The sequence below is a fragment of the Chrysochloris asiatica genome, unplaced genomic scaffold (assembly GCF_000296735.1).
Source record: "Chrysochloris asiatica unplaced genomic scaffold, ChrAsi1.0 scaffold00022, whole genome shotgun sequence".
Taxonomy (NCBI): Eukaryota; Metazoa; Chordata; class Mammalia; order Afrosoricida; family Chrysochloridae; genus Chrysochloris; species Chrysochloris asiatica.
The window spans coordinates 20,869,932-20,884,790 of NW_006408540.1; the positions used below are offsets into that span (position 1 = coordinate 20,869,932).

The 14,859-nt window shown below is 40.0% G+C and overlaps 1 protein-coding gene across 1 annotated transcript in view; it reads right to left on the reverse strand.

The window, feature by feature from the left end:
- Positions 1–14,859, reverse strand: part of ZC3H13 (zinc finger CCCH-type containing 13) — a 135,448-nt gene that overhangs the window by 107,099 nt on the left and 13,490 nt on the right. Inside the window, exon 3 of the mRNA XM_006837628.1 lies at positions 13,737–13,848. Within this exon, the coding sequence (XP_006837691.1) occupies positions 13,737–13,848 (112 nt within the window). The remainder of the gene's footprint in view (positions 1–13,736; positions 13,849–14,859) is intronic.

Genomic DNA, 14,859 nt, shown 5'->3' on the forward strand with positions numbered 1-14,859 from the left:
GTCCCCAAGGGAAACTAAGGGTGGTGACTTGAGTCATACTTAACACTTAGGTCCTTTATTTCTTAGTCCCACATTAATCTAATTTCAAAATGGGTCCATAATCACAGGCATAGAGGCTAGGATTTACTATATATCGCAAACTGGAAAAATTTGACCAGAAGGGCCATAATAAATAATCAGCTGCCCTCAAAATAAGTCATGAGATTTCTTGACTGCTGCTTCCATTGAATGGGTTCCACTGAATCAGTTAAGTGCCACTGAATCTGTTCCAACTCATAGCGACCCTGTATAGGGCTTCCAAGGCTGTAAATCTTTGTGGGAGCAGAAAGTCTCATCTTTTTCTTGCAGAATGGCTGGTGAACTCGAACTGCCAACCTTGAAGTTATCAGTCCAGTGCTTATCTTCTACAGCCACTGCACTCCAATGGATCTTGATTACTAACCAAATAGTATGAAATCACTGACAACTTCAATTTATTCATCGTTTATCATAAAGCTGTTGTATTAGTCATGTTGTAAGGGTTTTCTTTTCCTTGACATCACAAGTAATCCATACTTAAGGGACAGTGAAGGTCTTTGACCTTCATCATTGAATACTTCAAGTCTTCATTTCCAGCAAGTTATTTTCCACCTGGGTATTGTATGTTCTTAATGAGTATTCTCCCAATCTTGTTGTCATGTTCTTCTTCACACACTGCAGCATACACATTAAATAAGTAAAGTGGAAGAATACACCCTGCCACATACTTTTCCATTTTTGAACCCCAAATGGCTGACTCTTGATCCACACATAATGCAGGTTCCATAGGAGCCCAACAGTTTCCTGAAATTCTCATTCCTTGAAATGTTATCTATAATTTGTTATGACCCACATAGTCAAGTGTCTTCCCATAGTTGATCAACACGTAAGCATTTTTCTGGTAGTCTATGTGTTTGGCCCAGACCCATGTAAAACGATATAAAATCAGCAGTGATACCCCATGTTTCACATCTTTTTCTGAAGTCAGCTTGAACTTCTGGCTGTTCAACCACATTCCCTGTCTGTATATGACTGTAGTTATTTTTGAATCGTCAAAAACAAAGTAAGAGCATGGAAGCTATTTAAAGCAAACACACATAAAGGCCTTCAACATGAAACATTTTAAATAATACTATTAAACAATTGCTGGCTCATAAGAGATTTTCTAGGAAATAAAGATAAAGAAAATATGAGGACCATGAGATTCAGTCAACACAATTACCAGAAGGAAATTTACAGCATTAAATACTAACAAAAGTAAAAATGAAATTAAATGCCCAACCAAGTCAAGTCAAACTTCATAGAGAGGGAAGGCAGCAAGATGACGGACTAGACAACAACATTTACACAGACCACCTACAAGGAAGACACAGAAAACCAAATGATGGAGCTGCAGATGACAGTCCTGGTACCCTGAGCCTCAGATGAAGAGCATAGAAGTGGACTGAACGCTAACTAAGAGAGAAAATTGAACAGATGCGGCAAGAAAAGGAGGCACACTGATAACCTGTTTTGGACGACCAGATGCAGCTCGGCCATCTCAAGTATTTATGACAGGGATGGGGTATGTCTGGCCCTCAGGCTGCATAAGGCCTTCAAAATCATTTGGTCTGGCCCTGCCAAGGTAACCACAGTTCCAGGTCTTACATTAGGAATAAGTTAATTAAACGTCTGACCAAATATTACAGGATAATTTTTAAGTTGATAATTTTGTATGGCCCATGAATGATGTTATAAATTTTGGCAGAGAAAAGGTTCTCCACCCCTGTTTTATACACAACTTGACATATAAGACAGCATATTGACATAGCAGAAACACACCAGTGACTCGCAGAGATAAAGGTGTGATTTTTTTTTCCCCTGTTCCCCATATCCCCCTGGTAAACAGAGGCATGGCCAGCTCCCACTTGTGTACACCCCAAGGAAGCTCCCACTCTCCCAGTGCTCGGAGCCACGTTGAGAGGAGCCCTGCAACTGTGAGTTCCATCAAAGAAGCCCTGCTCCAAACTTGTAGAGCCAGCCCTGACCAGCTGGGGTCTATCCCTGACTGGCAAAGCAGCTGAAAAGACAAATGGGAGAGGAAAAAAAAACAGGAAAAAGGTGGTTTGTGTGGGTCAGTCAGGCGCAGCTCAGTCATCTTGAACTTTCACAAGTGGCTGTGAAGGCAAGTAAGCAGTAGGTGGCATGGAGGCATACCACTTACTGGCAGAAAATGTGTAAATGTTTCTTGTACCCTGCATTATGCTAGTATACTCCCAGAGAAGCTCCTGCTTTCTGGGTGATCAGAGACCCACCAAGGGGACTGGGGAACTAGCAGCACTCACCCCAGCCCCTGGAATCAGTTGTGGTCTGTTCCAGACCTACAGAACTGGTTGTGGCCAACACAAGACTAGTGGAACATCTCACCTTTGGCTGCCATCTGGGACAGAAATACCCTGCTCCCCAGCTGCTGTGGGGTTGCTACAGACTACTTCTGGATTGGGTGCCCAGAACAGACAATACCTAATCAATCCTGCAGCCAACTCCACATAGGGTCGGAGTGTCACCGTCTCAACCCTTGCTCACCCACCACGCAAGGTCCTTGGCTGGCAAGAGACCCCAGAATTTTCTCCTCCTCTTTGGCACCTGCTCTGTTTTTCACCTTCCATTATTTTTATTTATTCGTTTTTTCTTTACCTATCCTTGCAAATTATCTTTTCTGTTTCTTTTTTTTTCTGCTTTTCTTTCCCAACCACAGCTGCTTCATTCTTTTTTTCTCTTGGTTGTTTTTCACTGCTCTGTATCACTTTCACTTTTATACATCCTTTTTCCTAGCTGTGTTCAGTTCTTTTCCTTTCTTTTTATTTTGTCTCATTTTTTTCTTCAATGGCTTTTAAAGTTTGTTTCCTCTTTTCTAAACTTTTGGTTTGTTTTTTCATCCTTTACTATTTTCTTTTTTCATTGTTGTTTGCTCGTTTGTTTTCCTTCTGTCTTGCATGTTTTCTCTTCTTGCTTCACCCAACAGGGGACAGCAACCATGTCCATATATCAGTTGGCTATTAAACATCCTACACTAAGCTGTGCAAATGGGCAAAGGAGTATGGTGCACATACTTCTACCCCCTAATCACAACTACCAGGAGAGAAGCTGAAAGCATCCCCTTTGCAAACAAGAACCAAAAAAGGTTGCCTTCTGAAACACTCCTAGTCAATATGTTGGAAATTTTAGCCAAGCAATAAAGAAGTAAAGGGAAATTAAAGGCATCCAAATTGTCAAAGAAACCAAACTATCTCTATTTGCATATGATATTATATTATACATAAAAAATCCCCAAGACTCAGCAAGAAAATTACTGGGAATTCATTGAAAGATTGAGCCAAGTGGCAAGGTACAGGATCAGTAAACAAAAATCAATTGGGTTCCTATACGCCAATAAAAAGGGGCTCTGATAGCGGAGTCGTTTCGAGTCAGGCTGCTAACTTCAAAGTCAGCAGTTTGGAACTACCAACTGTTCTGCAGGAGAAAGAAGAGGCTTTCTGCTTCCATAAAGATTTACAGCCTTGCAAACCCTATGCAGGGTTGCTACGACTCCACAGCACACCATCACCACCACACTATTAAAGGAGTCCAGGTGTGGCGTTGTGAGTTAGAGTACTGGACTGGAAAGCTGGTTTGAGCCATAAGGTCAGCAGTTCAAGCTCACCAGCCACTGCTCGAAACCCCTGAACAGAGTCGCTGTGGGTTGGAACCAACTCAACAGCACTTAACAACAACAACATGACTAAAGACAACTTTTGAAAAGTAAATCAGAAAAACAATACCATTTACAACAGACACCCCCCGAAATGAAACACTTAGGAATAAATCTAACAAGAAACAAAAGACCTTTACCAAAAAAAAAAACAACCACTACTACAAGAAACCAAGAGACTCACAAAAATGGAATAGACATGAAGACTTAACATTGTTAAAATGTCAACACTACCCAAAGCAATCAATAGATATAGCACAATCCAGATTCCAACATCATTCTTTAAAGAGATGGAAAAACTCATCACTAACTTATGAGACAGACAGCGGATAAGCAAAGCAGAACTTTAGAAGAACAACTCACTTCCTGATCTCAAAACCTACCACACAGCAGAGTGATCAAAACATCCTGGCACTGATACATAGAAAGACACATTAAGCAATTCTGATCAATGGAACACAATTGAGAACAGAGAAGTAAATAAATCCTCATTCAATCAGTTGATCTTTAAGAGAGAGCCAAAACAAATTAAATGGGGAAGAGATAGTCTCTTCAGTAAATGATGCTGGCAAAACAGGAAATCCATTAGCAGAAAAATGAAACAAGACCCATATTTCACAAAAACAAAACTCAGCATGAACAAAAACAAACTCAGCATGGATTAAACACCTAGAACTATAAGGATCATGAATGTAAAAGTAAGGACAAACTTAGGGGCTCTCATACATGCCATAAATACACTATAAAACATAACAACAACAACAAAAAAAAAACCACATGAATAATAGAATACAAAACAAGTGACTGGCACCTCCTAAATATTAAACACTTACATACATCAAAAGATTTCATAAACAGAGTAAAAAGAAGGACCACAGACTGGGAGAATGTGTTCCAAAAGACAAGGGACATAGGAAAGAAATGTTTGTGACCATTAATGTTATTAGCATTGATAGCAACAAATGTTGATTGAGGGTGTGTATGGAGTGACTGGAACTCTCCTACATTGCTCATGGGACTGTAAGATGGTGCAACCATTTCCTCAAAACGTTGGATATAGAAATACCATTGTTGTTGTTGTTGTTATGTGCCGTGGAGTCGGTTCCGACTCATAGCGACCCTGCACAGGGTTTCCGAGGCTGTTAATCTTTACGGGAGCAGAACGCCTCATCTTTCTCCCGCGGAACCGCTGGTAGTTTCGAACTGCTGACCTTATGGTTCGCAGCCCGATTCGTAACCACTACGCTACCAGAGCTCCTTCCAGCAATTTATCTACTTGGTATATATCCAAAAGAAATAAGAGCCATGATACAAGTAGATACACGCATACCTATGTTCATCACAACAGCAAAATAACTGAGACCTAAATGAAAAAATGGATATGCAAATTTTGATACCTATACACAATGGCATTCTAGGCAACAATGAAAAGAACTATGACTCTATGAAACATCTCATAACGTGGATGAACCTGGTGGACATTATGCTGAGTGAAATTAGTCAATCATGAAAGGAGAAATATTATAAGAGATTAGTATTGTTAAAAATTCAAGAAAAGGTTTTCATGCTAATAGAAATGTTCTTTGATGGTCACCAGGGGTAGAAGAGAATAATAAACTGGCTACAGGGTACACGCAAGTTAGCTTGGGTGATGGAGAGGGCAATAAATAAATAGAGGGAGATTGGCAAAAGAATGACAAAAATAGGAAGACACAGCGAGGTATGCAAGGGTTAAAGGTATTAATGGTAAATAGTGTTATATACATAACCTTGGAACAACAATGTTCTGTGGTTAACACATGGACAGAAACACAGGCTGTATGTGTAAGGAAGGAGAGTAGGAGTATACCACAAATATATAATGATTTGAAGGAGGACATTTGTACATGGGCATTTACTTGCTAGGAGTGTAGTGGATTATGAGTTGGGCTCCTCACTGCAAGGTCAGCCTCAGAAACCCTATATAGGGCCGCTATGAGTCAGAACCGACTCCACGGTATAAAATCACCATCACCACCATTTTGCTTCAAAAACACCTAAGAATGGGTGAATTATATAGGGGGCAAAATGATGAAAACTTCTTAGAAATTATCAAACATCTTATAATGAGTTCTTGGACCTGGCAACTGAGGACCATAGTCTCAGGGGGCACCATTGTCAGTTGGTGTAACATAGTCCACAAAGACAATGTTCTACACTCCATTTTGGTGAGTAAGTGAGTAGGATCTGAGAAGCTAATAAGGAGCCATCAAAGGTGCAACTATTGGCCTCTCTATATGAAGAAGAAAGAGTGCTGAAAATTAAAGGTGCTAGGAATCAACTACTCCGATGGGCCAATGGAGCAGATGATCGTCATTCACCACAACTCTAAGACCAGAAGAACTAGAGGGTGCCCAGCTACCACTAACAATACTCTGAAAGGGGTCATTAGAAGGTCCCCGATACAGAAAATGTGCAACAAAACTCCAAATTATAAAACAAAAACAAACAAAACAGGTTTACTGGTTAGAAAGAGACTAGAGGAACCTGAGACTATAGCCCTTGACCACCCTTTCAGTTCTAGAGCAGAACTCATCCTTGTAGCTCAATTTTCAGCCAACCAGACAGTAAGTACATATGGGGGCAACAACACTAATAAGGCATGCTCACCACGGAGTGATCACTCATTCAAGATCAAAAGATCAACATATACCTAAGGACCAAGTTGAGAAGGGCTGGGAAGGTGGGTAGAATGGAACTAGGAACTGCAGGGAGGAAGTGGAATAACTGGTGATGCATGGAGGGGATTGCAGTCACTGAGATGAAACAAAGGGTAGGATTTGCTGAATGTTAAATTGATGATATGCTCTGTAAACATTCAATTAATAAACAATAAAAAGAAACATTTCACAGTAAAATGGAATTAATCAATAAAGAAGATACAAACAGAATGAAGAAACTAATATAAAAATCTGAAAGCAGATTCTTTAGAAACAAAAAGTTGTAGGCAGCTATTCAAAAAAAGCTGGGGGTAGGAGGACACAAAAGCATAGACATTCTAAATTAGAAATGTCCAAGAGAAAATAGCCATCAAAACAGTGAAAAGAATTGAAAAAAACATGAGATTTCTTTACATAACTATATGCATACAAGTTGATAATCTAAATGAAATAATTTCAGAGAAAATTTTAATTTGCACACATTCCCTTTAATCGAATTAAATGTCTAGAGTAGCTTCATTGGGGAAAAAATAATCATTTAATAAAATGCCTTCATAAAACCAGATATATCTCATTGACCTGGAGATGAGAGAGAGAAGAGGAAGTGCTGGTTGGTACAAAGTGTGGTGAGACATGGGAATTCCTGAGCCCGTGGACAAGGACATTCCACAGAGGAATAGAGTACAGTGAAGCATCAAGCTGATGTGAAGTGATGGAAGACACACAAGAACGCTTAAACTTGCAGATACTAACCACCTGACCTAGCCTCGATGGCTTGATAATCAGAACTCCACTAGAGGAAGATAAAAAACAATTTTTGATTGAGTGCTGGCAGCCAGGAGGCAGGCTTGCAGAATGTCGTCTTTGGTGGTTTAAATGATTATATATTCCTGAGTGTTTGTGTGTATATTTTCCCACCCCCACTAAAAAAAAACAAACAAAAAAATAGTACCAGATATAAAGAGAATCCTGGTGTGGGGCTGTAGAATAAGCACTAAACTGCTAGCCACAAAGCCAGTGTTTCAAACTCGCCAGCCACTCCTTGGAAACCCTATACTGCATCTCTATGAGTCAGAACCAACTCAGCAGCACTTAACAATTTAAACATTACAAATCAGAAAACTGCAATGCTACTTAAAAATGTTATTAAGTGCCACTGAGTCAGTGCCAATCCATAGCAACCCTGTATAGGGTTTCCAAGGAGCAGCTGGTGAGTTTGAACTGCCAACCTTATGGTTTGCAGTCCAGTGCTGATCCTACAGCACAACGCCAGGAGTCCTACTTTAAATGTTGTTAAATGCCATGGAGTCACTTCCGACTCATAGCAACCCTTAAAGGATTTCCAAGTAGCAGATGGCAGTTTGAACTGCCAACCTTGTTGTCCAAAACAACTTTGTAGTCAAGTGCCTATCCTACAGCACAACACCAGGACTCTATTTAAAATTGATGTTTTTGTAAAGTGCCGTCGAGTTGGTTCTGACCCATCACGACTCTGTAAGGGTTTCCGAGGATTGGACGATGAGCTTGACCCACCGAGCTGCTTGCAGTTCAAAATGACTTTGCAGGTGAGCACAAATTAAGCAATTTACACTCATTTCCTTTACCAAGTTAGCACTTCTCTTCCTCTCTGAGATGCTCTTCAAAGGGCCTCTTAGAAGATAGGTGGATATCCTGAGGCTGTATGATATTATCAGAACCCAGAGACAGCTGTCCAAGTTGTGTGTAGACGGCATCAGTTGGTGATCTTGTCAGTGGGTGACCACCCAATGCTGGTGTCCAACTGGACCTGGATGTCCGGGGAGATGGACAGATGGTGTTGAGCACATGATCCCTTTGTACCGGGGGTAGAGGTACGGTTTTATTTGACTTTCTCCCTTGACATTGACTGTCCCTCTGTAGTCAAAGTCACAGGCTATTTTCTCATGGCACGGTAGCCCTCTGCTCACCCGGACAGAGGACCCCACCTCCACGTGTTATCCTGCTGTTGATATTGACCGTGTCCTCGTGTCATACAGCAGCTTAAAGGTGACAATGACCATCATAAGAGACTCATGGTTGAAAGCAATGCAGACCTTGAAGTCAAACCACAGCAGAAGTCACTCACCACATGCACCATTGTTTTTAAAAACCTTTATTGTGAATTGAGTGCCAGTTTACAGGGCAGATCATCAGTTTCACATTCAATAAATTATATTTGTTTCATTACAATGATTACAATCCCATCCATATACCATCAGTCAACAGTATTTACCTCTATTCCACTCACCCTTTTTCTTCTTTATGTACACATGCCACATAGAAAACATACATTCATTTAAATATTCAGAGGGCACATTTTGTAAGGCAGCTTCCTTCCTGCATGCACACAGCCTTTCTCAGTCCATGGGCCGAGAGTCCTAAGCTGCTCTCTCTCTCTATGCCATCACCTCTGTTGTTGCCGCTTTTCTGGTTAGGATCCCTTACTCCACTCAAATGCTCCCCTTTTTATAGTCCTAGGGTCCTCTGTTCCTGAAATGAAAGATTAACTACTCCCCCCATTTAATTACATATCTTCCACATTTACAGTTGTGACAATTAGTCCTGACAGTAACTCACAATTCATTCATAAACTCCCATCCTCACCCCCTTTCACGAAACCCATTTGGAAAAGAGGAAAACTATTCAGTGGGGATTCTACCTTACCCACCTTGTTCTGAAACTAAGCACACTCATGAAAGCTTGTAAGCCAGCTACTTCGTGCCTTTATGCTGTTAAATGCCATCAAAACATATCTGACCCATACCAACCCTGTAAAGGGTTTTCCAAGGAGTAACTTGTGAGCTTAAACCACCTATCTTCCAGTTCAAACCAACTCTGCAGTCCAGAACATCAACCCACAGCACTACACCAGGACTCCCCATGCCTTTATAGCCCCCATTTTTAATACCCAATGTCTAAGTTTCCTGGCCCTATCAATGATGAGACAAGCTTGATCCTTGATAGGAAGAATCCTTCCCTGGATGAATCCTTCCCTTTCGGTTGGAATTTTGAGCAACTACAGCCATATGCAAGCAAAGGACCAAGTTTATCAAATTGTAGCAATTTACTCTTGGTTGGGTATCAAACTTCTTTATCTTCATCTGGTTGAGTTCTGCCTTCAAGCCATCAAACTAGAACCCATGGGTACTATATGCAAGTGTGGGAGTTCTCACCCGCTTCCCCCCACTTCAGACCAGCTGGCAGCTTGATTCTCAACTATAGCCCTGAGTGGCTTGAGAGTTCACATATCGTCCTGAACTTCAAACAAGCCAGCCCTTCTTCTTCACTCTCTCATGAGCAGGTCAACAGGACATGGTCAAACTCAGCCCATGTCTTCAATGCTGCATTTGCCACACTTCCACAACCAAGTAGACCAGGGCAGTCACCAGCGAGCTTACAAAGCTGCTTGTGTATTCCCTGTGAGTTTCAGTTTTAGAAACACTGATGGACTGACTCTTCCTGCCTTGACGGCTCCAAAGAAGACACCTTGTTTAATATTGTAACAGCCCAACAGTCTGCTTTTTTATCCCTGCTGGTCTTTCTTTCAAGAAGTATCTTCTGTTCCTCTAGCTGCTCCAGGTTGGTCTGCATGTCTTTTCAAGTGGGAATGTCCCACCTCAGAAGGTTCTGTGTGGGGCGCAGGATTCCACTTCATACTCATACTCAACAAAGACTTAACAAGAAGCCTATTTCACTGGGAAAATTTTAGTGCCCCTTTTAGCTAATCTCAACAACCATAGGCTGAAGACGGGCTTATAAACTTGCTGTAATCATTTCCCATGTTGTCCTCTATCATTTGTGACCATAAACATCATTTCCTTGGCAGGTGTTCCTGAAGACGGCTGCTGTCCTAGCACTAGGCTGTGTTCCAGGCAGCCACGAAGGTTGCCCTGGTGGTCTTGGTACTCCTGTAGCCTGGTTTGCTCAGGAACTTGTCAAAGTCCCCGATAAGCTTACTGAGGACCTAGTAGTGTTCCCTGACCCCTCGCAGAACTCACTGGAGCTAAAAATGCTGGCAAAGATGAACCCACTGCTGTTGTGGTTTTGGAAACAAGTCTTGGAGACCTTTACCTTCTCAGCCACTTGTAGGGGACAGTATTACTCAACAGCCAGTTGGCCTGGTCTCACATAATCTGGATCTTGGTGTAGGTTCACTTCTACATAGCTGTGGTAGCTAACTCAGAATCCTCAAAAAAAATTGTCTTTACAAAGTATAATTTTTAAAAATTCATCGCAGCTTTTTTTTTTTTTTAAGATCAAAATAGCCATAAGAAAGATTCTAGAAATTGTAATTGTTCAAATAGTTTGCTATTTATACAGCTCAGTATCTTTCCTAAGATGTCTACAATATGTGCCAATTGTAATACTCATGTAAAAGAATGAGGTTAGGTCCCTATCTCAGACCATAAATAACAATTTACTCAAAATGGATGAAAAACTTAAATCTAAGATATAAACTACAAAAAAAAAAATAGGTGTAAATCTTAGTTACTTAAGATTAGCTAATGTGTGCTTAGATATATTACCACAAGCACAATCAATAAAAGAAAAAAAATTTATTGAACTTCATAAAATTTCTGTATTTATAATTCAAAGGATATATTGTTATTGTTGTTAAGTGCCATCGAGTCGATTCTGACCCATAGCGACCCTGAACAGGGTTTCCGAGGCTGTAAATCTTTATGGGAGCAGAAAGTCTCATCTTTCTCCCGCATAGCTAGCAGCTGGTAGTTTCAAACTGCTGACCTTGCGGTTCACAGCCTGATTCGTAACCACTACGCTACCAGAGCTCATATATATATATACACACCCCTATAAATAAATATGTATATACATTGTTAAGTGCCATCAAGTTGGTATAAGGTTTCTGAGAAGCAGCTGGTAGGTTTGAACCACCAACTTTGCGATTTTTCAGTCCAGTGTTTAACAACCTGCAGTGCTAACACCAGGACCTCCATATATACATAACTTGTATCCAAAAATTATAAAGAACTATTCAATGATAAAAACACAACTTAATTACAAAATGGACAAAAAGTATAAATAGATATTTCTCCAAAGAAAATACATACATATCTATCATTAGTCATTATGGTAATGCAAATCAAAATGATAATGAGATACTACTTCACATCTAGGAGCTCTGGTAGCATAGTGGTTACGAATCTGGCTGCTAACCTCAGGGTTAGGAGTTCGAAACTACCAGCTGTTCCACAGGAGAAAGATGAGGCTTTCTGCTCCTGTAAAGATTCACAGCCTCGGAAACCCTGTACAGGGTCACTGTGAGTCAGAACCGACTCCACGGCACACAGCCACCAGCACCACCACCACCACTTCACATCCAGTTTGTTGTTATTGTTGTTGTTGCTAAGTGCCATCATGTGGACTCTGACTCACACTGACCCTATAGGGTTTCCTAGAAACAGCTGGTAGGTTTGAACTTTCGACCTTTTGGTTTTCAGTCTGGTGCTGATAAAAATAAAAAGACACATAATAACAAGTATTGGCAAGAATGTGGAGAAATCAGAACCCTTGTATACTGCTGGTGAGAATGCAAGATAGCAGAAACCTCTTGACAAAACAATGTGGCAGTTCCTCACAATGTTAGACGCAGAGTTATCATATGACTCAACAATTCCATCCCTACATATACAAAGAAATGAAAATATATGTCCACTCAAAATCTTGTACATGACTGCATAGAGCCGTATCATACATAAGCGTCAAAGTGGAAATAAACCAATGTTCGTTAAATGATTGATGGATAAATGTGGTATTAGCCATAAAACAAAATATTTTTGGCAGTAAAAAGGCAATAAAAATATTGATACATGGGTTAACATGCTGGACTGCAAGATAAGTTTGAACCTTGGGACCGACTCAATGGCACTTCAAAATAACAATAATCTTTCATGGACCCTAAAAACACTATGCAAAGTGAAAGAAGCCAGTCATAAAGGACCACTTGCTGCATGAGGCCATTTATATGCAATGTCCAGAGTAGGCAAATAAGGAGACAACAAACAGACTAGTGAATGCCTGGGACAGGGAGGGAGCTGGGGAGCAATGCATGTGACAGCTAAAGGGCTGATGACAATATTCTAAAACTGACTGTGGTGATGGCGCCCTCCTCTGTGAATACTGAAAACCACTCAATGACACACTTTAACTGAGAACTGGACAGTACCTCTATCGTATCTCAGTAAATATGCTACCTGCACAAAAATAAAATTTCCTGGAAAAAAAAAAAATCCAAAACCCTAGCTCTAGGAAAGAGCCATTCCTGACAAACATCTATGTTTTCATTTATGCAATGAATAATATCATGAATTGTGCTAACTTTTCAACTTGGTTACCAGGAAATTCACAGGTAAAAGAAAACATCTAACACAAGGAGCTCTGGTAGCGTAGTGGTTACGAATCGGGCTGCGAACCTTACGGTCAGCGGTTCAAAACTACCAGCCGCTCCGCGGGAGAAAGATGAGGCTTTCTACTCCCATAAAGATTTACACCCTCGGAAACCCTGTACAGGGTCGCTATGGGTCGGAACCGACTCAACGGCACTTAACAACAACAACAACAACAACACAAAATTTAGCTAAGTTTACCACCTCAGTTTCTGCAAACCACCTCCAATCCCTCTTTGAAGCAGACAAAATATGATGCTTGGCAAATATTTTTGCTTTGCTTATTTGTGAAATACAAAGGTAAAAGGGGAACCACAGGGAGGAAATAGGATAACTGTTCTTGCAGGGAGGGGATTGCAATTGCTGAGATGAAACAAAGTGTACAATTTGCTGACTGTAAAGCAGATGATCTTGTCTCTAAACTCACTCAATTCACAATTAAAACATTAAAAAATAAAAAAAAATTATGATACTTGGCTAAATTTTAAAACCTTAAGAAACACTGAAGTTCTTATGATTCCTACCAAGGTACAGAAACCCTATGAAGTTCAGCTTGAGTTCTGCCACCCAGTCCACTTTCTCTTAACAAAAACCGAGAACATTTAGAGAATTATGAGTTTTTCCAGAAGACTTTTGCCCCTAAAGTTACATTATATCTATATGGTCAGTGGTTCAAGCTCACCTGCCGCTCCTTAGAAACCATATACAGGGTTGCTATGAGTCCAAACCAACTATATGGCACTAACAACAATGCCATTTTGCACATTTACCATATATGCAGCATACAAAATAATCTTTGACATGTAACATAACTAGTAAAGTAAGGCACTATTGAAATGTCACTAGAGGGATATGTATTCCTACCCGAACAGGTGAGGAGGACCCCTCTGTATTTCGCTTCTGGGATTCAGTGTCCACATCCTGGCGTTTGTTCTTCATTCTTTCCCGAAGGTCCCCTGTAGGCCTTTCTGGTGACCTTTGAACCAAAAAACAATAATAATATTTATATAACATATTATAAGAACATATTTACAGACACAATCTCATAAACTTCCATACAACATCTATAACTGTATATGATTCTTAATGTTAATAAAAACAAACCATCTACTTCAGTTTAAATGTTAGTATGTATAAAAATGAGCAATAGTTACAAATTTTCTTCTGATATAAATCAAAATTCATGCAATTAAAGTTCCATGGGAATATCAGGTAATGGTGAGATGGTTAAGAAGTTTTGTGTGAGCTCAGAAGGTTACTTGTAATTAACTGTTTGACATATGTTCCTATTAATCACCTATATATATAAACTATCTTCAGAAATAAAAGTTGGAAGATACATTATATTCAATCTAAGAATTCCAACAGCACTGTAATCTACACATACATGTGGATGGAAAAACATCAACAAGTGAAAGTATTTCATACATCTGAAGTGTCAAAACAAATATAGGAGATTCTGTAAAGCAAAAATAGGCCTCATAATTTCTGAAAATCTGGAATTATTTTAGAATAAAAAGCAGTTAAGGATTTAAAACAAGGATTTTTGTATAAATTATTTTATTTGTTTCTGTGTAATATTTTATCTGAAGGAAAAATACACATTTATACTAAGATATGGTAAGGCTTCATAACTTACACTGGGAATTAAAGTATATGACTCTTTAATAGTTTATTTTTGTGTTATTATCAAAAGGAGCCCTGGCAGGGAAGTGGTTTAGAGCTCAACAGCTAATCTCAAGGTCAGGTATCCAAATTCCATTTGCTCCAAGGAAGAAAGATGTGGCAATCTGCTTCCATAAAGATGTACCCTGGAAAGCCTTCTGTTGTTGTTGTTAAGTGCTGTCAAGTTGTTTCCGACCCACAGCAACTCCGTATAGGGTTTCTGAGGAGCACCTGGTGAGCTTGTAGTTCAAATGACTTTGCAGTCCAGCACATTAACCCACAGTGCCATACCTTATTGTGATTGTTGTTGTGAAGTGCCGTC